This window comes from Artemia sp. Qi Xiang Cuo, chromosome 13 (assembly GCF_049724085.1).
Source record: "Artemia sp. Qi Xiang Cuo chromosome 13, ASM4972408v1, whole genome shotgun sequence".
NCBI lineage: Eukaryota > Metazoa > Arthropoda > Branchiopoda > Anostraca > Artemiidae > Artemia > Artemia sp. Qi Xiang Cuo.
In genome coordinates, this window is record NC_142806.1 from 58983458 (window position 1) to 59010627 (window position 27170).

Here is a 27170-nt window from a genome sequence, read left to right on the forward strand (position 1 = left end):
CCCTCCGATTGCCATTCCTGGGAAGTTTTAAGTCATGCAAGTTTTCTGCCGAAATGCTTCCAAGAATTTTTCGGTTTTTCTGGCTATTCATTACCAAACAGTGTCCAACGGGTAAGTTAGTCATAAGATGTGAGTATCTTTCGTTTTTTATTTTACTTTTATTTGTGTTTGTGTATTTTTAATCTTTGTATGTTTGTAGGCTAAGAAACAATTTATAAATATAAAACAGCTTAAATATAAGATGTTCGAAATAGCTTGTTCTCAGGGAGCATCAATAGGAAGAGGGCAGGGGTGTTATTGCCCCATTGAATATAAAAATACCTTTTTTTGTAATTTTCATTGGAAAAATGCCTCTATTTTTGGATTTTCACTGAAAATACCTTTTTTTAGTATATTCATTTGAAAATAATCGAAAAATAGCAGCATCCCCTCCCCCTAAATTTTGGAAAATAACTTCTGTCTCCCCACTCCCTGCATATTCGTGAATTGACACCCCTACCTGTTCGAGGCTAAACATATGTCCGGCTTGATATGATTTTCAAAATTCCATGCTGCATTACCAACTCTAAGTTACTTCCTTTAAGAACGAGTTTGATCAATCTGGGAAACGATTCTAAATCTTCCCTCAAAACAAGCAAAAAATGACAAAAGCAAAAAAAGAAAATACCTCTCTTATCCTGTTTCATCTCCTTGATACCAAACCCCAAGAACGAATCCCAACCTAGCAACCAATGTAAAGGCTCAAAACACCGAGAACATCCCCCCCCCCCCAGCCAAACAACCATTCAAATTTATTCCATTAAAAAAACTCATAACTTCACTGTCAAATACATCTGGACATTCATCTTCACACACATCACGAAAATCCATACCCTTCTTCTCTCACCCTATGTATTTGTCTAAATATGAACATTTCAACGAGGCACGAAACTCCCTCACTTCCTCTATTGACTTAAGTTCATTTGGAAGATCATTTCATATTTCAGGTCAAACACGGCAGATGGAAATTAAATATTACAACGAGTAAAAAAGAAAAACAAGCCGGGTGAGTTTCAGTTACGATTCTAAACATAAATAAACTCCTATAAAATGTAACCCATAAAAAAAAAAACACCAACGGTTATAATATCACCCTACATATTTTTTATAATTTTTTATCACACAATACTTGCATTTCTTTATTATGATAAGTAAACAAAATATTTAAATGCATACGACCAAACATTATACAATAATTTATACAAAGATGTACTAGGATCACTAACAACTTACCAGCAATTGCGAGGTGAGTAATAAAATAGTTCATTCTTGATCTTCGCCCTTTCGCCAATACTAATGCCAACAAAACCGCGGAATTGCCAACAACAATGAAGAAGAAAAGAAGCCATAAAAAAGCAAGTTGTTCTGTCTGTAATAGATATTTAGCCATTAGAGGAGACTTCAAAGGAAATCTAACATTTCCGCTCAAGATGCTCTCTAAATATATCTCACTTGTTTTGGACATCTAAAATTAATGGGGAAACCAAGTCTAAAAACGTTTTTGGTGCCTTAATAATAAAAATTTGGTACTTGTCTATTATATAAAACACACTCGAGAAGTGAAGTTTGTCAATTGTGAAGGTTATTTGTGAAAGTCGTATTTTATACTAATTAAATAAAAACAAAGTTTCTTTTAACTGAAATTAAGGAGTGACATTAAAGCTTAAAATGAACAGAAATTATTCCGTATATGAAAGGGGCTGCCCCCTCCTCAGCCCCTCGCTCTTTACGCTAAAGTTTTTTATTGTTTTAAAAAACAAAGTTGTGAGACAGAGTCAAGTCGTGAGATAAATGAATGTGCATTGTCAGTTTCATATATATATACTGATATTTAGTAATCAAAATGTTAATATTATTTGATTTATTAAAGTTATGAAAGTTATAACATCTATATATTTTTTTCAGTAAAGTCCAAAGTATGTACTGGCCTAGAGAAGGCATAGGGGTTTTGAGCCCAACTTGTGTTAATTTCTGCTCGTTTTGAGTTAGACTTGGTTATTTATTGTAATCTCTGTTCGTTTTGGGTTTCATTTATTTATCGATGCTGATTTGTGATAGTTTCACGCTTGGTAGATTATTTGATTTTATTTTTGCTCATTTTTTATTTAATGGAGTTCTTTACTTTTCTTTGAAAAACTTATTTTATGGAAACCGTTTTTTTAATTAATATTATTAACAATCACTTAGATACTCATGTAGAGTAAGAATAAATAAAGAAAATATTCAGAAGGGAATTGTCAGGATTCGAATTATTTGTAATTGGAAAATATGCATAAAGAGAAAATGTTTTGGAAGGTCGAAGGCAGGTCCCTATTTCTGTCCAATTTACGGAGAGTTTAACGATAGTCAAACTCATCTTGGGCTTAACGTTTTCCATGCTAGTTTATGTTTGATAGTCACCAAATGCGTCATTTCTTGGTAATAAATGTGAAATCATATCCTACTCAAGTTTTCAGTACAGATTGTTGGATTTAAAACTTCCATAACATGCGCCTGAACTCTTTTAAAAATCCGACCAAACCACAAGTAGGCCTATATTTGATAAATTATATCTAACTAATCTATAACTGAATTGATGTCAATAATTTGCTAGCACAGGGGACTCTGATACGACTAAAATCCCCTAGAGGCATTTATTAAACTATGAGGTCCGGTATGTTTGACCGATACGTGAACACATTCGACTGGAAAATTATAAAAGAATCAGGCCCTTGCTCGGGGGGAATGGGGCCTTGAGACCATGACCGCCTCCTAAATCCTGAGAATTTTAGGGTGATTCCAGCAATTTCTTATATTTTTATATACTTTTTTTTATTACAAATTTGAAATTTGTGTCCCCATCCAGCAAAAATTTTCACTTCTCCCAATTCCCTAAATAAATTTGAGAGTAGGTGTCTGACACTGGTATGTATTTTAATTTACAACTCAGACAATAAATGTTTTTGCAGTGAGTTAAACTAATTAATGACAATTATATTTATAGATGAAGTCGATTTAGACGTCAAATATTAATTTGACCCATTACTTTAAACGTTACTAAAAGCATGTTTTGAGAAAACAAAATTTATATGCTAAAATACAAGTCGTTCTTACCTCGTCGCTATTCATGAGAAAGCGGGAGAGTCTGAGCAAAGATCTTCACAAGGAGGTAATACCATCCGATTTTATTCAAAATTCAAATATTCAAAATAAACATTAAAATTATAGTAACATTTTGAACTGATGAGCCTTCAGCAACTAATATCATTATACATCAAATATTCAGTTTAATTTTTTAGCATCCATAACTTAGCCCTCCTTAAACTTAGCCCTGTGTTATATATATATATATATATATATATATATATATATATATATATATATATATATATATATATATATATATATATATATATATATATATATATACATTTACTGTCCCCTAAAACTAGGGGACACTAAGTTTCTTAGCTTTAGAAACACAATATAAAAGAGACTGTTCCTAAACATTTCTAAAAGCTTGATATTGAAGCTCAACATCTATATGCGTTCCTTCTTTTTAAAAATAGAGAATTTGAACTTAAATTGAAATTTATATACCTTAGAAAAAACCTCATTCTAAATAAGGAAGTAAATCAGGTTCAATAATGGTCCTCAGAGGTAATAGCTACTTAGTCGTTTCGCTTTTTAACAGTGACAACATTTATATAAATAAAATGAAAATAAAGTTTTGCAGAGTTTGAAGAATAGTACTTAGGGGTAATAGCAACTCATTTTCTTTTTTCTTTATTTTACACGGGCAATATTTATAAAGAAAAAATTTGAATAACGATTTGAATGGCGATTTAAATAAAAAAAAAAGAAACAAAAAACCGGAACAGAACGAAAAAGAAACAAAAACGGACAAAAAGAAAAAAATAGAGATTTTATAACTGTTTCCAGATTTTAGCAGCAACTCATTTGTTTTTATCTTTAACCGGGAAAATATTCATGAAAAACTTGCTTATCTGTTGGGCTTTACCGTGATCTCAAAAGAAAGATAAGTCAAGGAAAATTTCCCCAGGAGAATTCTCCTGGGGAATTATATATATGTATATATATATATATATATATATATATATATATATATATATATATATATATATATATATATATATATATATATATATATATATATATATATATATATATATATATATATATATATATATATATATATATATATATATATATATATATATATATATATATATATATATATATATATATATATATATATATATTATATATATATATATATATATATATCCAAATAATATTCTTTTAATCACAACAGGGTTCGTTGGTATTTTGTATTGATCCTTTGTTTTACTGTATGTTAATTATCAAGCATCGACAATGCATAACAAACTTGTGCAACACCAATTACGGCCAACTTTGAACCATGCCTAATGATATACTTCAGTACTTATTTGAATTATGACCAAATGATCTAAGTATATCTTTCATGCTGACATGTTGCAAACTAGCTATTTATCAAAAAAGGGTAAGTATTAATAGGTAAGCAGAAAAAAAACTCAATAATAAATTAAATATAAAGAAAACAAAAATAAAGAAAATATCTTGGTCATTTAAAGTTAAGCATATGGTAGATAAAATCATATTTTTTTAATATGGAATGATGGTCGAGGAATAGTCAAAGAGAAAAAGAGAGTTTCTCGTCCTATACTTCTGTATTAGAAATCGTGTTTCATTTCTATTGGCTAATTTTTATGACGTCAATCGTCATGTCTTTTTAGCCAGTCACGTTATTCATTAAGGATATATCAGAAAAGTGAGAAAGTTAAACAACTTCACCTTTTTACTTGGTAATTATCTATTTTTACGTGGCAAATTTTGAACCCAAAACCTGATTGTCTAGTAAAAACCTGATTGGCTGGATTGGCAGAAAACTTGACTGGTTAGTGAAAACCGGTTTGACTGCGTTTGGCAGCAAACCTGATTGGCTGGTAGAAAGATCGCTGATTTGCTCTTTTATGGAGCTTTAATCCTTCTAAAAAGAACAAGAATTTTTAGAGTAAAATATTTTTTAGAAGTAAACTCTCTAGTTCTCTGTGTAGATAACTGATACAGAGGTTCAGATACAAAAAAAAATAGTGCTGGAAAATCAAATGATTTAGAAATGTAGGGAGACTCTGAAGACTTTGGAACATTATAATTTAACAGGGAAGTTAAGGTTGTATATGAGCAAGAGTTGTCTTAATTTAGGGTATCTAGCCTCCCAAGTAGATATTTCATTCACTGGTGCAGCTTAAAGATAATTACCTTCTAATTCGAGCTATTTACCTTGAAATTCGTATTTGATAATAGGAAAGGGGTATGTGTGAAATATTTATGTGCCCGCCTTTTCAAGACGTGGATGATGCCTGATGATTGTTTGAGCCCGTGTCAGGAGCTTTATATGATAAGGGAAAGTTTTTTGGGAATAATGAGTTGCTGCTTCCAGATTTCTTAAGGAGTATGTCAAAACAATTTGTTTGTAGCATAGCTAGGTATTTATAGAAATTTTCATTGTAGACGGACATAAAGAAAGTCCTAGATTTTTCAGTTTTAAAATATTGGTCTATTTGGGGGGGGGGGGACTGAAGATCGCTAAGGTTCGTTTATTTTATTTCAGATGATTTTTTTGCATTAAAGGGCACCAACTGGGAACACAGGGAGGAACGTTTACCCCTTAAATTTTTGCCCCCACCACCAGGTTTTGAACAATTTTTTTTCGGTATTTCCATTATAAAGTGAAAAAATCCCCTCTAGATCTTAAAAATACATTTCACCCTCCCCCATAAATTAATTGCCCTCCCCCGTGAGTAGGCATCGCTGTTTGCGTTGCCTTTTTTTTTGCTTTAGTAAAAACACTTATAATTTAAAGATAAATAAGGCATCCAAACATTAGTTAGAAACTTACACAGAGACAATTAAACTTTTAAGGAGGCCCTAGATGGTCAATCATTTTGATCAAAAGTTCCCATCAATCGATTGAGGTGTGCTTCAATCAACCTTCAATTGACCCTTCAATGTCGACCAAAGGTAATGCAACACGCAGCTTCTGATCAAAATGATTCAGTCATTCATACTTTCTATCAATCACCGTCAACGCTTGGTCCAACGTCAATCAGGTTCTTATACTGTCAATCATGCTTGTGTCAATCGATTGACTAAAGATTTCGATCAAAATGATTGACCGTCTAGGACATCCTTTAAAGCGTTGAAATGAAGGTGTATCATAGAAGGTCAATGATGCTTGAGTCAATCGATTGACGGAAGCTTTTGATCAAAATGATTGACCGTCTAGGTCTCCTTTAAGCCTTTTGTCTAAGTGAGCGGTGTGAAACTCGGTAGATGTCTAATGGTAATTAACTGAAAGCCGCTGGGCATGCACACTCTCTAAATGTAAGAATCTAGAGGCGTTCTCAATAGAGACTGCCAATAATTAACAGAGACAAAATAGTTATCAGAAAAGTTTCAGGCCCTCCTATCTATCCTAGCGGTAGAACCAATAAGTGATAGCGACGAAAAAAACCATCTTATGTAGAGCTTGGAGGTACAGCGATGTTTCCACATTTCCATTACCTGAAACAGTAAGTGCTCTTGCAACAGCAGGCTGTAATATTTTCTTATTAACAATTCTGGAAGGGTATGATTCCACAGCCTCTTGTAAATAGGCTACTGTCCCAGCCTGTTCAGTAAGGCCATTCACTTTAATTTAATGTTGTCATACCATAGGTTAATGAATCTACAAATACAATAATGCTGTATTATTTGTCAAAACTCCACCATCAGTCTGAGTCAAACTTGGGAGCCAGGAGTATAATTTCGTATAATATGAGTCGGTGCAGCTGTAACCTCTTTTACTTCGAGTTTGTGTACTTTTTAAACTATTTAAGTTCAAAAAACTTAGTCACTTTTCTAAATGTGTAGACATGTTTGATTTCTAAGAATTTCACCATGGTGTTTGTCCTGTCATAATGATTGATTGTTAAACGCTTTTATTCAACTTAACCTAATTAAAGGGACAAACATTCAAAAACCAAATCATCAGAATATCAAATTTCACAAGTGTCCGGCGTTCGTAGAATACAATTTTCCTCCGAAACATTTTTGTATTTTGCAATTTTTTTTCCAAACTTATGAATTTTTTAGGGCAGTAGCCTACTCCTATTTCGTCACTGTTGCCACACTGAACAGCCCAAAAAAATAGCAAGACTAATTGCTCGAATCTGACAACGCTTTTTGTCTGAAAAATTAAAATTCTTAAGCAGTTTCGCACTACATATTTTTAGCTTATTTTTGCTAGTTTTTCACCTTATTTTTTTTCCGTTTCTTTTTTTTTCTGTTTGGCACCGCCTACAACCCAAAACTGCATACTACCACCAACCACACATCGAGGACTTTTTTATTAAAAACAAAATGCCCAACCTTTCTTAATGATTTTTAAAGATGCATGTTTTCACTCGACCAATTCAGACAATTTGGTTGCATTTTCACTGTTCTTGTTACTTTAAAGATTAATTGATATGGTAAAGACTTGTTTTAGATATTGATATGTTTTAAAACTGCTCATGACTGGGTATATTTTCACCATATCACCATATTTTCACCAGTTCAAACAATCAGATTCCATTTTCACTGTTGTTGATCGTTTAGGGGTTGATTGATATGGTAAAGAATTAAGGCGGTTTGTTTGCTTGTGTGGGTGCAGAATGGCCCTAGGGGGGGGGGGGGTAGTGCCCGGATAAAAATTAATTACAGCACCCCCTCACGATTCAAATACAAGCAAAAAAACCGAATCAAACTGAAAAATTCGATCAAAGTGTGCAACCCCCGCCACAAACCGTTTCTCAACGAAAAAAAAACAAACATTTATTAAATTTTAGGTGGTACAAAAAAAAATCTAGGGGAGCGCCGGCCCCCCCCCACCCCGATTGACATCATTGAACGCTAGTATCTCATCAAATTTTAGGTTTTCACTCTTTATAATATTGGCATATTATTCTGAATCAGTAAAACTAGGAACAAGGGATTATCGGGTCTCTGCACCCTGCAGCCCCACTTATTCCTTTTCCAGACCGCCCATAACGTACTTGACACCACATGTGGCACACCACGCGGAGCTTGCGTCATCTAGTGTACACATTTTGTTTAAGTATGGAATCCCTCGACTAGGAATTATGCTGTTGGACTTTTTGCAATTATTTTTACAAGCTTAGTCAAATGAAGCCAATGCTTACTAGCTTTTTTACCGTGCGAGTTCACTTTCACTTTTTAAGAGTCAAAAGGGATCAGAGGTCAACAAGCCACCCGCCTCAAACCCTTTTTTCCCCAAACTCAAATAACAAATAACAGCGGGTCGATCGGCAGGCATTTACCCCCCGCCCCCACCACCCACTTTACCCCAAAGCATCCGATCAAAAATTTTGAAATAATCATTTTGTTTGAAATAGTCGAACGGTCAAGGAACAAAAGTTTCGAGGTCAACATGCCACATGTTGGTCAAATACGATTGTAAACACTCGTTCAAATCCCTGCCGTAGTGTTAAATGTTAATCACCATGTAAGCTAATATCTTTCCAATAGATATTATATAAATAGGTAGTAAAAACAACCACGCAAAATAGTGAAAGCAAAACAGCTTGCAGACAAAAAAGTAAAACAAGATTGAAAGCCTAATTTGGATAAGTCAGTTTAGATTTATTTTATACTCCCTGAAAGGAAAAAAAATGATTTATATGAAAATGAACAATATTCGTGAATCAACTGATTTGTTTTAATGGGACCTGATCGTGCAGCTTTTCACAAGGACGCACAACCAGGGTTGCCCCCCTGAAAAAATAACTAGATTTATAGTGATTTTTTGGTTGATATAGTGATTTTCTTCAATAATCTAGTGATTTATGTGCTGATTTAGTGATTTTTTTCCGTATGTAACATCAAAAGCACTAAAAATAGTGATAAGTCACTAGGGGTGGTAACCGTACGTACAACCCTGAGGCTTTTTATCTTAAACAAAATCCTATATTGGTTGTAAATAGTTACAAGAACCTAGGATTATTGATCGGGGGCGGAGATATGGATCCACTGAACAAGGGATTGTGCATAGTGGAAGAAGGATATAGACGAAATTTAGGAGCTTCACATCAGGAAAGGGGTGCGAAATATCGAGAGATGAAGGGGCAAAACCAAGTCAACTGTCAACTACAGCACTACAGCCTTTACATTAGGAGTAGACCTCACTACAGGAGTAGACCTGCTGTAGACCTCACTACAGCAGGCCTTATATTAGGGTTTATTGATAGTTATCCAAACAGAAAACCATAAAATCCAATTGTAACACGATCTATGAAGATACCATGAGTTTCAACAGAGATTCACTCTTTTTTTTTTCCGCAAAAAAAAATTTCCAACCAGCGAAATTTTACTTCAAATAAATAAAAGGTTCTTGCTAGAGAAATACTACTGAAAATACAGTAGTGACATATTGTAATATTAATATTCCTTTTTAAATAGATATTCAAAAGAACATCCTTTTTGCACAAAATTTTAGGAATATTTTACAGAATTTGCTTTCAATCAAAATACAAGGTGGAACTCTGTGAGCAACGTCACTTTACCATTGTCGTTAAACAAAATTAGTTGCCATCTCTCAGTTACCTTTGCCTACTTGCGGTTTTATACCAGGACTGAAAGCTAGTTCCCAAAGATGTTCCCACAGGAGCGAAATTTGCTTGACACGACAGTTTAGTATACCTCGGCTTATGCATATTCTTCGAAACTTTCTAGTATTCACTTTTTTATGCTACCATTTACTATTAATAATTTACATTTAGTCCCAGGAACCTTGGCTACTTCAAACTCTTCTAGTCCATCTTCATTAGTTCTTGCAAAGTTATGTACCTTGGCTGATTCATCTCCTTTTGATAATTAACTACCCTTATCATGGAAGAAGCCGAAGGGATGCTCCTGGTTTAAACCCATACCCCTGTCAATAAAAAATAATCCAGAATATCGCTCTTTCTAGCATTCATTTCTATTCGAATTTGAATACCGCTGTCTATTGGAGTTTTATTTTTAGTCCTAGGAAAACTTGACTAAATTCAAACTTTTAATCAAGGCCGTATCCAGGGGGGGTGTACCCGGTTTGACCCCCCTCCCCGAAATGTTTGTTTGACTCGTAAAAGCGTAACAAAATGGACATAAACAAATTTTGTATACGTTTTTGAGGTTTTTGTGTGACCCCCCCCTAAAAAAATTAGTAACCCCCCCCCCCCCCGACAAAAATCCTGGACGTGTTTCTGCTTTTAATTCATCTGCATGCGTTCTTGCTATGTAGCATACCTTGGTAGATGCATAAAAAGACGTGCAGAGCACATCTCTCCTTTTTGACCCTGTTCTTTCGGAAAACGATATTATCCTATGGAGCTACAAACAAAAAATTGGTCTATATTCATTTCTTTACGTTTTTAGGAGTCGGACAAACATTTCAGGGGGAAGGTCAAACGCCCTGCCCCCCCTAGATACGGTCTTGCTTGAATCTAATTTATACCACTGAAAAGAACATGAAAAGTTCCCTTTATCTCCATTAGCCTCATCCTTCAGAGCGACCACAGTCGACAAACTTTTTTTCCGTTGTTGGCCCTCCTGAAAAGTTACGACAATGACGTATGTCTCCCTTTTAATTATCATAGCCGAAATGTATGTTGACATCCCTTTTGAGCGAGTCAACAAGAAGTTTTTGCGGGAACATTCTTAGGCAAACTGTTCCATATTCAAGTGCAGCGTCTGACAAAGCTGTTTCTTAAGCAGACTGTTCTTGATAATTTTTACTTTTGAAAGGATAATTGAATATGTTTTATTATTCTTTCTGATGCCCCTTTAAAAAAACAACTTATTTTTTTTACCTTTTATGTCCACAAAAGAATCGTAAGTATGAAAACCCTAACGGAAAATATTCCAATAACGGTAAATTTGGCATCCTTGCCGATATCTCAGAAGAAAATTAGATAGTAAAATATAGTAAAATATCTAATATGTTTTTTATAACTTAATTATTGTTATTTAAAATAAACTATCTTACAAAAAGTACAAATATATCTTATTCGGTTGTACAAGCAATCTAAATAATAGACATTAAAGCAATTATTGAATGCTATTACATTGAACGCAATTACTGAATACTGAATTGTTAAATACTGAATACTAATAGAATTTTCAACTGGGAGCATATCGTCTTGAATAAGATAATTGCAACATGATAAATAATCGATCTAACTTAATTGGCAGATAACGGTAAGTACAGAGCAAACCTTACCAGTAGAAACCGAAACTCTAAAAAATAAAACTTGTGTACGTCAAATGTATTTATATCACATGAATCAACTGTCTATATTAATTGCTGATATTTGGCATTCGTTAAGTTTGAAGTTATATTTCAGAAGCTAATAGCATATGAAGACTTGTATGATTTTAGAACATGGAGGGGGGGAGACCCAAAGCAAAGGCAATCGTGACGAAATTGCAGAAACAAATTTAATTTATCTGGGAAGCCTATAACGGACGCTTATAGCCCCTTTCTAAAAATCCACGAAGTATAATTATTAATGCATGGCTATTGCTTTTTTTAACTATGATTATTATGTTGATCAGTTGTCATCAACTATCGGGAGAGGACTTATTTGAGCAGAAGTTCTGGTGCCCTTTTTAAATAATAAAGATATCATGGCACATCAAAGTGCTGAGTGTTGGCCTAAATAGAATGAATATACTATATACAAAGTATATTCTAGGATAGTCAATTATTTACAGTCTTAAAAAAAATAACTTTATTCCAAGTTATGTTTACATTATATTTTATTTAATGTACAAATTAAATTGGATTTTAGAAGTTTGAATGCCCCGAATAAATAAAATACATTTCTTTTGGCTGCTTCGCCGGATAAAGGGAAAAATCTCGTTGTGTAAATAGATACAAAAATCTTAATAGATACAAAATTCTTGAAACTGTAAGGACAATTTCCCTATATGTATATTAAACTGACAATCCAAAGTGATTTTCTTCTTTTTTTTTGTTCAGTAAAGTGCAAATTACGGTCTTGATAAGGCATGGGGGAATGTCAGCACTTCTTATCTTATTTTTGGTCGTTTTGAATTTGACTCAGTCATTTATTGTAATTTTTGTTCACTTTTGATTTCATTAATTTATCAAAGGTGATTTGTGGTAGTTTCACGCTTGGAAGATTATTTGACCTTTTTTTCTGCTCATTTTTGGTTTAATGGAGCTCTTTACTTTTCTTGAAAAACTTGTTTTGTGGAAAGTTTTAAATTAATCAACATAATAAGCCGATTCTTTTGATGTGCCTACTGATATCAAAATTCTGTTTTTTTGCAGTTTCGGTTACTATTGAGCCGCATCGCTCCTTACTTAGAGTTCGTTAGCACGAACTGTTTAATTATCCTCCTACCGGGAAGGTGTCATATAACCGTCAAGAGCACTAAGGTCAGGACATCGACAAAATCCGTCATAACATCGACAAAAAATCCATCAGAACCACTAACCGTCACAACATCGACAGTCATAACATCGACACGTCAGTTCATCGACAGTCACAATCGCTACCCGTCAGAACGTCGACAGTCATAACATCGACACGTCATAACATTTAAAATTTTTTTCATAACATCTAAAATTTTAAAACTTTAGTTTTTTGGGGGTTCGGGGGGGGGGGGAAAGGGACCTAGGTTAGGTTAGGTAACGTATTTAATTAATACTATGCTTTACCCCCCTGATGTGCAAATATACAGCCGAAATTTGTTTCTAAACTATTATGTACTAACTATTATATATATAAACTTATTTACTTTTATATAAATCTAAAAATTTTTACAGAACGAAAATCCAGACGAAAATCGTCGATTTTCTGACGAAAATCGTCAGAACGTCAACAGTCATAACATCGACACGTCATAACATCTAAAAAAAATTTCTGATGTTATGACGTGTCGATGTTATGACTGTCGACGTTATGACGGTAAGTGATTGTGACTGTCGATGAACTGACGTGTCGATGTTATGACTGTCGGCGTTCTGACGGTTAGTGGTTCTGACTGATTTTCCTTGTCGACGAAATGACGTTTGGTGCTTGTGACGGTTATTCGAAATAGTAGCACCCCTCCAACCTGGAACATGCTCTGCTCGTCTATTAAGTCTAACTATGGGCTTAGTATCCAAATGACAGATTATTGACTGAACTATTTTACCCTAACGTAGCCATAGGTTGCATACCTTCATTGGTTACATTGACCAACTTTGTTGTGCGCTATCCTTGCCGAAGGATGTCTTCATACACCTTAAAGACAGTACAGGAGGCACGTATTTAAAGTTCGAGTCAGGCTTAGAGGATGGGCCAGAATTACAAAGATGTTTCTACCTTCAATACACAGCGTGCAATCCCATTGCCCTTATCTAGCATGCCAGTAGCTCTGTTTTAAATTGCGTCGATGTTATATAAAATGTTTCGCGTGATGTAAGTAATATATTTTAGAATCAAGTAGTTAAGCCCTTATGCAATCACGAGTGATGACTGACAGACAATAAATTCGCCATTTTTTTTAGGGATGATGGGGTGTTGTTTAAAATTTTTAGGGAGAAACTATGTGCTTGGCTTCCCTCTCTTTTATTAGAAATTTTCGGAGGATTACTCACTAGAGAGAGAACAAAAATATTACGGGCAAAAAAAAATAATATTTTGTATGAAAAAGAAAAATATTTTTTTAGAGAAAAATTTTTTTTTTCTCTAGAGAGAGAAAAAAAATATCATAAACTTTTATTTATGACATGAATTGCATTTACGTTTTAAAAATTAAAATGTTGACCTCTATTTATTCTTCGAATAGAAAAAAATTAATCTTTAGTGCGCAGGTGTACTTTCATTATATGTCGCTCCTAGTATGGATAGCGCACACCTCTCCGACGATATCTGTCACACGATCTATCGTCCAATCTTTCAACAAATAAAACCCACTTCAACCTGTTTTTCTTAATTACAATTTACTACCATTATAAATGTGACACTAACTATTTTAATTTGAATAAAATTTAAATTATGCAAGTCACTGTTTGATATCTTTATTTACTAGGTATTTAAATAGATATTTGATCTTTTTTCGCCACATGCTTTTTGCGACTCTTTCAGCTTAATTTTCTTGGGCACTTCATGACTTCTGTTGAGAAATTTAAGTGTTTTTATAATAGTCTTCGTGGTTTAAAAATGTTTTACATCTAAAATAGAATATTTAATAGTAACGTTTGCATAAGACGCGTGTTATAACTGAAGGAGAACCATGGAGTATGTTTGTGATCGGAAGACACCAGTATTTGCCCTTTTTTTGCCCATCCAAATCAAGTAATCTCTTGAATTTTATTATTTAGGTTTTGTGCACTTTTTCATCGCTATTTTCAAATTTTGAAATTTTTATGAAATTTTTTCAACTCATTTGGATAGCTTTTAACAGATTCCCCCCCCCCCATAGTTTTCAACAACAAAAAAGTAGTATTAAAGCACTGAGGGGCTGTCCACACTCAAAAATCCTGTACACGAGATGCGGCGTGCCGAGCGTGGCGGAACTGTGCTAAGCGTTTTTGAAGAGTGTGCCAAACGTTTTGGGGACAGTAAAAAGCACGAAGTTTTTACTCTGTGGCCCACGTGGCATTTCTAGATTAAACCACGAGGGGGGGGGCAGTGGTCAACCCTTCTTAAAGAGCTAAACCTTTTTAACTGTGTTTCTATAATAGTCATTATGTATAAAAATGTGTTACGTCTAAAATAGACTATTTAAGAGTAACCTTTGCACAAGACGCACGTTATAACCAAGGATGAACCAAGGATTATGTTTATGATCGGAAGACACCAGTTTTTCTCCTTTTTTTTGGCTGTCTATCCGAATAAAGTAATCTTTTCGTCGTTATTTTCAAATTTTGAAATTTTTAGGGAGTTTTTACAAATCATTTGGACAGTTTTTAGCAAAACTTTTTTTATTCGATAGTTCTTTACAAAAAACGGTAGTACTAAAGCGCCGAGGGACTGCCCACACTCACGGTACGTGCCAAGCCTGGTGGAACTGTTCTAAACGTTTTTGGGGAGGGTGCTAAGAGAGATGGAACTGTTCAACCAACGTGGCGTTCTTAGATGTACACGAGACAGCGGGAAGCGAGCAACTCGTCATGAAGAGCTAAAACAGTTCAATCAAAAAGTTCGACATTGGCGTAAAGAACAGGGGGTTAAGATGCAGCAGTTCCCAGCGTTGAAACTGAGAGAACAGAACGTTATCCTGCATATGAGTAAGGCTGCCTCTTTTCTAAATCCCCCGGTCTTTACACTAGAGTTTGAATATTTTTTTTATATTGAAGTTTCAAGAAAGAGAGGTGAAACAAAAAGTAAAGGTTCTTTCAAAATACGCCGTAGAACCTTTCGCACTAGCATAAGTTTGGTTCTTTACGTTACGCTTTTTAATCTTAGGGAGCAAATTTTTTCCGTAACGTGGCATCCCTAAACAGATTCGAGTTCTACCTAGGGTTTCAAGTTTCAAGTTCATGTTACTTTATGGAAAAGGTAATTAAATTAAATTTATAATTAAAATTAAATTTGTAATGGATGAGTAATTAACAACTTAATAAATTTTGAAAACAAATTAATAAAGTTTTCCTAGAAAGCCTTTTGTGCTTGACCAGAGCTTGAATTTTCATCTCCATTGCACATTTTAAGTTCTTGAATAGTTTGATTATGATGATTGTGATGGTTTTAGACTATGAATACAGGGTCATATCCAGGATCATTTTGGAGGGAGGCGGAGGGTTACAGAGGGATTTTTTCGGTGAGGGGTACAAAAAAGCTTCAAAACCGCATAAAAAATTTGTTTATATTCATATTTATTACATTTTTACAAGTCGGACAAACATTTTGGGACGCTCAGAACCCTAATCCCCCCCCTGGATACGGTCCTGTATGAATATGATGATTTTATAGATTTTTTGTGTTAGCCTATGCGAAAGAACCTTTTGAAAGTACTAAGTGCAAAAAGTTTAGCATAGATAATAGTTTTGTAGTGTGAACATTACTTAAGGCAGTGCATCACTTAAGGCAGATCTCTGTGAAATCACTCTGCTCTTGTGTCTAAGAAAGTTAATCTTCGATAAAATTCAAGAAAGCCAGTAATCTTTCGGGGCAGTTCGGGTATAGTGGAAGCCACAGTTTATATAATTAGCAGTATGATCTTTCCCTATCTCACCCATTATAAAAACTCGGACCGAGGTGTGAGTACTCCAGAGAACGTATAAACATAAGCGGCATTGGATCTTTTCACGGGCAGACAAAGAATAATCACCTACGGAACAAGTACTGACAAAACCACTTGGCCGGCTCACCAATAAGCAGACAATAAGTGCACAAATAAGTGGGAGGAGCTTTTTGTTCGCACCGAGAATGAAGAGCCAGAAATCATCTGCGGTAAACTTACTGGATAGTTATATAAACTGTGGTGGAAGCGATGCAGTAACATAACGATTAAAGAATAAGATAAAGATTAACTTTTTAAAATTTGCAGTGCCTTGAGAAGGAAGGGATTGAACTATATATGTGCTATACAATACAATGCTCAATCAGTATATTTTGAAAAGACAACATGAGCTCAATGAACAAAGCTCAAATGCTCAAACAATACAAGGCTCAATCTGTGTATTTTGGGAAGATGATTGGCAAATAAAACAATACCAATTGGCAATATTTATTGGATTCTACATTGCTTTTAGGAAGTTAGCTGTCCAACTTAAAATTAAAGACCACAATGGTGTCAATTGGGCGGATGTTTCCCTCCTAGAATGTTTGGTCCCTAAATTTAAAAAAAACACTTTTTTTAATATGGTCATTGAAAAAAATGTCTTTTTTGTATTTTCATTGAAATAATTGAGAAAAACAACAAAGTTGCTCTTCCCAAGTCTTATACAAAAATAAGCCCCTTCATCGTTTTCTTGAATTGACACCTTTGAGGGTACAGGAGATTAAACGATGTGTCAGAATTCCCGATATATTTTGTTCCCTTAAAGTTTTATGTTCCCCTTTGTTTGCATTTGAAAGTATTTGTTTTGTTATCATAATTCTTGAGCCTTTTACTTTTTCTTTTTCCTTTTTTTGCCTTTTTCTTTTCTCAGTTAGAGAATTTATTGGTTTTATAACACATAAAATAAAAAAGCAAGTTTTTTCAACTGAAAGTAAGGATCAATATTAGAACATATAATAAAAAAAAATATTCCACATACGGGGGGGACTGCCACTTCTTCGATCTCTCGTTCTTTACGCTAAAGTCTTAAAGGTTTTTTTTTTTTTAATTCTCCTCATTCAAACTCAATGGTCCTTGTGTTTTACGAGTCGTTGCTAAAGAATTGTGACAGAATGTCAAACTTTAGCGTAAAGGACTAGGGATTGAGGAGGGCGCCCTCTCCCTCATATACGGAATATTTTTTTTTCGTTTTAAGTGTTAATGTTGCACCTTACTTTCAGTTGAAAAATTGATTTATTTCTTTAATTTCTGATTGTTTTTCAAATCATCCTAGGATATCTCCCCCCCCCTCCACCCGTTTAAAATTCTCCCGAAAACTTCTCTTCCATGGAAAGTTCTTCCCTTAGAAAATCCTCAAAGACAAAGTTATTGGATCTTTCAACTATCAGAATGAAATAGCTACCATAAAACTTCGATCGAATATTTTTGGGGAAATAAGTGGCGCAGGGGGGGGGCTGGCTGACCTCCAGCCTTTTGGTCATGTACAAAGGGCACTAAGACTTCTGCTATCCGATTGAATCAGTCCTCTCCTTATATCCAAGGGACCATTAGCTTGATCCGATCACCCCTGCGAAAAAAACAGTAAACACACATCCGTGATCTTTCTTCTGACACAAAAAAAAAAAAAAAAAAAAAATAGAAAATTCCACATTTTTGTAGTTGGAATCTTGAAACTTCTTCAGAAAGGTTCTCTGATACGCTGAATTAGATGGTGGGATTTTCATAACCTCCTCCACATTAAAGTTATCTGATATGCTGAATTTGACGGTGTGATTTTTATTCAGATCGCTTGACGGTTGGTCGGTGTTTCCCCCCTTTCCCAAAAATCAGGCATAATTTCTCAGGCTCGTAGCTTTTGATGGATAATCATTATTGACACCCTAGGCCGTCAGTGTATGTTCTGGCGGTGGTGGCATATGCGACACAGTGCCACTAATGCCACTACTAGGGTATGGTATCGTGTTCGAGCGGTCCCATGGGTTCTACAAATTCTTCCCACATTGATATTACAACCAGTATGGGTATGAAAAGTGAACTAACTGTGGGGAGAGTAAGTGCCACACTATTTGGCCTAAGGGGACAAGCAATGGACCGCCTATCATAAATATATCCTTGGAAGGGGACAGGCCTACGGTGGACACTACAATGACGATAGTTCTCTATACACTGCTCTTAACCCCAACAGTCATGGAAAATAATCTAATACAGGTGTAACAAATAATTCCCTTTTATTACCAATGTCAATTCCAATATTAATTCGCGATAACAATATTAAGTCTATAGGGGAACTGAACTCGAAAAGCACATGTACAAAAAGCACATGTTCGTCTATGTGACGCGATGTTTCAATAGAATGTATTGCACCCAGGGGCGTGATTTGCTATGGGGCAGGGGAGCAACTGTCTCCTCCAGACGTAGGTTTCCCCCTTCCCAGACCACAGTTCCCCCCCCCCCCCGCCCCAGCTGAAATTTATTTTCTGCAAAAAATCTTGTCAAAACTAAGATAAACCTGCATAATTCAAGTATCCAGAGATAAAGGTCAGCTTTCATTAGTATATCTTCGCTTATGGGTAATATATGGATCATTTTTCAGTTTTCACTGCCGTTTTCATTTGATTTGGGAAAATTGGCTCCAACTTTGCCACACCCCAACCCAGGATTTTGTATAACATTTATTATACATATTTATTTTGTTATATTTTTGTATAGAATTTTAAAACAAAGCTTATTATTTTAATTAAATAGCCATTGTGTTTCAGGAATCATTCTTAAAGAGTTAGGATAAAAAGTAAAAACTTTAGCGTAAAGAGCAAGGTCTTGTGGAAGGGGCAACTTCATTCATATACGTAATAACATCTGTTCGTTTTGATTTTTGGTGTTGCTCCTTATTTTCAGTTGAAAAACTTCTTTTTTTTAAAATTTAATTTCTGATCGCTTTTGAATAATACCGGGAAATCAGGCTCTCTCTCCATGAAAAATGCCGGTACTTGTGTATTATACGCCACACACTCAAGTTTACGATGCGTAAGGCTCGAGAACAAACCAGTTTCTTCGTTAGTTTCTTTAGAAACAAATTTGGGCTATACATTTACACATTAGCGGGGGGGGGGGGAGTAAAGTATAGCGGGTCTACATGCAAACTGTGTTATCTTTAAACTGTCCAAAAAATTTACCCCCCCCCCCGTATGTGCAAATATTTAGCCCAAATTATGTTTTTACCATCTATGCTACCACTTGTATTTGTCTTGTCTCACGCTAAGCTGAAAGAAACTAACGAAGAAACCGATTTGTTCTCGAGTTTTACACAGCGTAAACTTGAGTGAGTTGCGTATAATATACAGGTACCAAAATTCCTTTCCTCTACGGAAAAAAAACAAATCTAAAATAAATTTTCAAATCCGGGAAGCCTTATTTTCCACGGGGGGTATTTTTCGGGGGAGGGGGTATTTTCAGCGGGGGGGGGGTAAATGCTGCCACCAGAGAACTATGTGAAGGTGGCTGCTGTACGGGCGGAATTCTTGTGGATGGAGGACGCGCAGTGGGCAGTTGAAAATGGAGTTTGTGAATGGGTAATTATTTGGTGGGAAGTTGCGGTAAAGCCAAAGAGTTTTACTTTCCTTATTACCTGCAAAGTGTCTAAGCAACGGAAGTGTTCTAATGATTTTAATAATGAGCTTTAATGACGAACTAGTCCTTATAATTGTCTGAGGCTGATGTTCAGATAAAGTTACGGTAAAATCAAAATAATTGCGCAGAAATATCGGTAAAATGGCAAAGCGTCGCACCCCAATTTTGTGGACCAATTTCAATGTATAAAAAAGTATTTTTATACATTGGGAGAATGTACATGGGAAATGGCCCCTTCCCAGACGCAACACAGCTGGACGTGATGCAACACTATAAAAAGGACTTAAAACTAGTTATATTGCACATTTTCAAAGTGCCGAATTTATTTAAGTGTTAAGATTAATTTTGGGAAATTGCTTAAGTTTTCGCAACTTGTTACAATGTTAAACTTAAATAAAGCAGGGAGGTTCAAATTTAGAGACAGATGGTTTTAAATCTTAAAACCATTTGTCTCTAGCCCGTAGATATTTCTTCCATACGTCTTCTGGACTTTTTATTAATATTTAAATCTTTGACAAAGAATAAAATTAAATCTGATAGCCTGATTTCGTGAAGCACAAAAAAAAGGCTGCAATGTTTTCTCTTGAAGCTTCTTATCAGGTCATTCTCAATCTGAAACGTTTCTCAAATAGGTCAGCCCAGCGTGCCTAGACACACAGGGGAGCTCTGAAAATTGAGAAGACATCCATTCCCTTATAATGTCTTAAGTAACGCTCCCTTGATAAATGAAAAGTTAATAAGCATGCCAACTTCCCAAAGATTTGACTATTGGAATCAAAGAGATTACAAAAAGAAAGCCAAGTAACTTTAAATTAACGGCTTTCGGTAGCTCAAATAAAAAAAAGTTTTTTTTTCAACTGAAAGCAAGGAGCAACATTAAAATTCAAAATGAACATAAATTGTTCCATATATGAAGGGGTTGCCCCTCTTCTCAATACCTTGCTCTTTCCGCTAAAGTTTTTAGCATTTTAAAAAGAAGCTTTCTATTATAACTACCAGCCTTTCTTTTTCAGGAGCTGTTCTTAAAAAATTGGGACAAACAGTCAAACTTTAGTCTAAAGAGCAAGGTACTGAGGAGATTAGCAATCCGTTTATACACAGAATAATTTCTGTTTGTTTTAAGTTTTAATGTTGCTCCTTGCTTTCAGTTGAAAAAAATTATTTCGTTTATTTAATTTCTGAATGTTTGTCAAATAATACTGGTAAATCTGGCTCACCCTCCATAAATAATTCCCTCCCTTGACGAGAAACTCCCCCGTGGACATTTCTTCCCACGTAAAATGCACCCCTCCCCCCTTCAAATTCTCACCGAGCAATATCATCCTCGCTGAGCCCCCCCCCCCGCAAACTTTATTGTGGACGATTCAGCCAGAAAAATTTTCCTTAGCATACTTTCATTTGAAAAAGGCTCTACTTTCTATTGTTTCCCAATCATTCCGGAAATCCGCCCTTCCGTGGAAAAATTTTCCCGGAAAACGAAACTTGCTGAAAATAACTCCCGGACAGTTCCCCTGGAACATCCCCACATGCAAAATTGAGTTGGTAAAGAAAAAGTAAGACAAGTAAAAATAATTTTGAATAATAATTTTATCAAGTACCTTCCACGTAAGATTTCCCCTGGAAATATTACCCCCGGAAATTTCCCTCCAAACACAAAATTATATCCACAGACACCCATCCCAAGCACAAAATCCCCCTCCCCCATAATATCTGTATACTTTCTAACAGCAAATACCATACGTAAACATTGGGCAAGTTTAATAACTTACAGGCCTCTCCCAACGGGCTGTGAAGGATCATGTTACCCCTAAGGGGATAGTTATTAGTAGTGACAGCATAATGCTTTTAAACAGACCCATAGCCGCTACCGCTACTCCTTTCTTACTTTAATGATTTAAGTTGAACAGTACACCTTTTTTGGATACTAAAGCTTGTCTGTACTACAGACTTTAAGCGTGAGGCTTGTCCTAGTTAAATGTCAGATAGACAGAACTTGACAGAAAAACAAGAATTTTGGAATGTGGTTTATTGATATACTTTTTTGGTCTATAAATAGCCTGTTAATATGATAACACTATCTGTTTTGAAACAGCTTCAAAATGAACAAGCGATTTTCAAATGTAAGTAAGTAAGAATTATATATGCCTAACTAAGCTAAGTACACAAACCTAACTAATCTAGGTTTTGGAATACGACATGGGAAAAAATTGGTCTGAAATAAAAAAAAAAACGAAGGCTTTTGAATGCTCTGGACGTAGGAAATTGATATCTAGATAGTCAAATATTAAAAAAACCTTACTTGATATTATGAAAGTCTTGCATGATATTACCAAACCGTGTTTAAATATTACAAAATGTCTTTTCTTGCATTTCCAAGGTTTTGTGAGATGTTCTGACAATCCTTTCCGGTATTACCTGAATCTTGCAAGTCCCTATCAAAATCTAGAATGATGCTAGCAAAATCGTGTCTGGTATTATCAACTTATTATCAGGCACTACCAAAAGCTTGTGTGGTATTATCAAAAATCTTGTCTGACATTATCTAACATTTCGCACTACACTATGAACATCTCACCTTATATAACAGGAATCCTCTATGCTATTATCAAAACCTGACAATAAAAAAAATTTTCTGGTACTATCAAAACGTGTCTGATATTGTCAAAATATAAAACGGTGTCATCAATATCAGGTCTGTTACTACCAAAATTTAACATAGTACAATGAAATCGTATCTGCTAGTATAAAGATTATCAAGATCTTGCCAAGTATTACCAAATGAGGTGTGGTACTATAAACAACCTGTCTGATATTATCAAACATCTTGCACTACACTATCAAAATTTCAAATGATATGATGACAATTCTCTGGTATTATCAAAATCTTACATGATATTATCAAAATGATTTTGTTAAAATCTTATTATCAAAATCTTCAATTAAATTAACAAAATATTTGCAGCTACAATCAAAACTTGTCTGATAATACCAAAATCTAATATGGTGCTATCAAAATCATGCTACCTATTAACAAAGCTTAACATAGTGCTATCTAAATCATGTCTACTATCATCAAGATGATCAAAATCTTATCAATGAATTAAAACCTTACATGATATTTCCAAAGTCTTGCATTATATTACCAAATCATATTTGAATATTACAATATCTTGTCTTGTATTTTCAAAGTCTTGTGAGATATTATGAAAATCCTTTCCGCTATTACCTAAACCTTACAAGTTATCATCCAATTCTAGAATGTTGCTAGCAAAAACAACTGTGGTACTATCAAAACACTACCAAGCATTACCAAAATCTTGTGTGTTATTATCAAAATATTACCCGAAATTATCAAATATCTTGTGGTATACTATCAAAATCCTTCATGGTATAATGAGAATCGTCTATGATATTATCAAAACTGTACATAATGTTATCAAAATCTTGCAAGTTATTAACAGAATTATGCACGGTATTATGAAAATTCTACATGATATTAACAAAAATACTTTTCTGGTAATATCGAAACTTGTCTGCTGCATTCAAATCTGACATGATGATATCTAGATCATATCTGCTATTACCAAATTTAACATAGTGTGATACTTTGATCAAATTGTGTCTGTCATTATCAAGATTATCAAAATCTTGCTAAGTGTTACCAAACTCTTGCAAGATACCATCAAAATCTTGTCTAATATTATGAAAAATCTAACACTACATTATCAAAATCTCGAATGGTATAATGAGAATCCTCTATGACAATATCAAAACCATGCATGGTATTATCAAATCATGCAAGTTATTAACAAAATCTTGCTTGGTATTAACATTTAATGTTGCAAGTTATTAACAAAATATTTTCAGCTACAATCAAAACGTGTCTGCTATTACCCGGTCCTATCAAAATCACGTCTACTATTATCAAGATTATCAAAATCTTGCCAAATGTTATCAAAATTTTACATACTATTAACAAAGTCTTGCATGATATTACCAAATCGTGTTAGATATTACAAAATCTCGTCTTGCATTATCATATTCATGTGAGATATTATCAGAATCCTTTCTAGAATTATCTGAATCTTTGCAAGTTATTATACAAAAATACAATAGTTTTAGCAAAATCGTGTCTAGTACTATCAAAATATTGTCAAGTATTACACAAATCTTGTGTGGTATTATCAAAATCTTGCTGATTTTATCAAACATCTTGCACTACGTTATCAAAGTCTTGCCTGATAGAACGAGAATCCCCCATTACATTATCAAAACCTGAAGTGGTATTATCAAAATGATGCAAGCTACTAATAAATGTTGCATGGTATTATCAAAATTTTACCAGGCATTAACAAAATATTTTCTGGTACTATCAAAAAGTGTCTAAATAACAGAAGTTATAACGTATATGTTGGGGGGTCACTTTTCCTTAATACCACGCTCTTTACAGAAAAGCTTGACTTTTTGTCCCAATTCCTTAAAACGACTCCTGAAAGACAAGGGTTGCTTAATTAGAATAATAAGCCTTTTTAAAAGTTCTAAAATATTTGGCGTAAAGAGCGAGGTTTTAAGGATGGGGCAGCCCCCCTCATATACGTAATAATTTCTGTTCGTTTTAAGTTTTGATGTTGCTCCGTACTTTCAGTTGAAAAAATTAGTTTTTTTATTTTTTGTTTTTGTTTTGTACTCCTCCTTTTCCTTTCGTAGTGGTGGGTTAAAAAATAAGAATTAATAGTTATAAATAATAAAAATCTCGAGACTTCGAGTATGTCGACTCGAAGCTGTCGTTCCTTTTCACGTGCCTGTTGTCGGTGACTACTCTTGTGGTCGAATAGGATTTATGTGTGTCACATCATAGAAGGTTGTTTTACAAAAGTCTACCCGTATATGAAATAAAGCCAATGGACCGTTTACCTATATACAACCCTGATTACTTATGTTTCAAACTATTTTCTTTTCTTTCATTTAAAAAAATTGGGGGGGAAAATGTAGGATACACGATTATTAACATCTTTTGGCTACATCTCTCAAACGCCGAGAATTGCTGAAATTAAAAAATGAAGGTTTCTAGGAAATTAAAAACTGCTTAATTTTTTCACTAAGAAATCAGGAAAAAACTTTTTCTGAGGATTCTTGAGGCATTTAAGCAAAATAATTCAATTAGCTTCCTATAGAAAGAAAGGGAAATTTAAAATTTAAACTGTACCATTGGATTTGTTATGAATTTATCAAGACAATAATTTGTCTATTTTACGAATGATAGATGAAAGATAAATATGCAAGTCATAGACTGTCGGACCAGTCAAAGAGTATTAAATTTAAACAATATTAATTTCAAATTATGTCTCATTAATAGATAGTCTATAGTATGAAATCAGTTGCCTTCGTGCGTTTCAAACAGTTCATCAACTTGTATAGACTTGTCTATAGTTTGACATTAGTTGTCTACATGTTTTTCAAACAGTATATAGATATCTATAGACTTGTTTAAAATTTAAATTACATGTCTTCAGGCCTTTCAAACAGTTCATGGTAAAGAACAGCAACACCTCTTAGACTCCGAGTATCACTGAAATTAAAAAATTAAGGTTTCTAAGAAATTAAAAACTGCTTAATCTCGTCCCTAAGAAATCAGGAAAAACTCTTTTTCTGAGAATTCTTGAGGCATTTAAGCAAAAAAATCATTTAGCTTCCCATTTCAAACCAAAAAAGGGAAAGATAAAACTTAAAAAGTACCATCTGATTTGTTTTGAATTTACCTAGACAATAATTTCTCTATTTTACGAATGATAGATGAAAGATAAATATGCAAGTCATAGACTGTCGGACCAGTCAAAGAGTATTAAATTTAACAATATTAATTCAAATTATGTCTCATTAATAGATAGTCTATAGTATGAAATAAGTTGTCTTCGTGCGTTTCAAACACTTCATAAACTTGTATAGACTTGTCTATAGTTTGACATTAGTTGTCTACATATTTTTCAAACTGTAAATAGACATCTATAGACTTGTTTAAAATTTAAATTATATGTCTTCAGGCTTTTCAAACAGTTCATGGTAAAGAATAGCAACATCTCTTAGACTCCGAGCATCACTGAAATTAAAAAATGAAGGTTTCTAAGAAATTAAAAACTGCTTAATCTCGTCCCTAAGAAATCAGGAAAAACTCTTTTTTCTGAGAATTCTTGAGGCATTTAAGCAAAAAATTCTTTTAGCTTCCCATTTCAAACCGAAAAAAGGGAAAGATAAAATTTAAAAAGTACCATCTGATTTGTTTTGAATTTACCAAGAAAATAATTTGTCTATTTTACCAATGATAAATGAAAGATAAATATGCAAGTCATAGACTGTCGGACCAGTAAAAGTGTATTAAGTTTAAAGAACATTAATTTCAAATTATTTCTCATTAATAGGTAGTCTATAGTTTGAAATCAGCTGTCTTCATGCTTTTCATACAGTTCATATATTTGTCTATAGTTTGAAATCAGCTGTCTTCGCGCGTTTCAAACAGTTCATACACTAGTATAGACTTGTCTATGGTTTGACATCAGTTGTCTTCATGCTTTTCAAACAGTACATAAGACATGTATAGACTTGTCTAAAGTTTGAAATCATTTGTCTTCAGGCTTTTCAAACAATTCATAGACTTGTGTAGGCTTGTCTATAGTTAGAAATCAGTTATCTTTAGGCATTTCAAACAGTACATAGACTTGTATATACTTGTGTATAATTTGAAATCACTTGTCTTCTGCCGTATCAAACAGTTTATAGACTTGTATAGACTTGTCTAAAATTGATATCATATTTATTCAGGCTTTTCAAACAATTCATAATAACGAACGGTAATAAATTCGTGCTAGTAGTAACTGAAACTCTAGACAAGAAGTTTGAAAAATTCTGGAAATGTTCAAGATTATGGAATAATTTTAGGAGAATATTTTCTACAATTGCTCAGGGAAGAAGGGTGCTTAGGTAAGAAGGGTGCTTGCTTAGGGGGGGGGGGTTTCTTAGGGAAGAAGAAAATTAGAAGCACAGCAACGAATATTAGTGAATATGCTTTACGTTTAAGAGAGAGAAGGAGGGGTTTGTACAAAAATAATTTGAGTGATAGATCATATAAAAATAAAAGGACTGTA

At 34.1% G+C, this 27170-nt stretch overlaps 1 protein-coding gene across 3 annotated transcripts in view; it reads right to left on the reverse strand.

The window, feature by feature from the left end:
• Nucleotides 1-27170, reverse strand: part of LOC148945476 (cardioacceleratory peptide receptor-like) — a 593562-nt gene that overhangs the window by 521525 nt on the left and 44867 nt on the right. For all 3 annotated transcript variants that reach the window (XM_089098593.1, XM_089098594.1, XM_089098595.1), the window contains exon 3: nt 1273-1408. In XM_089098593.1, coding sequence (XP_088954719.1) covers nt 1273-1408 — 136 coding nt within the window. The remainder of the gene's footprint in view (nt 1-1272; nt 1409-27170) is intronic.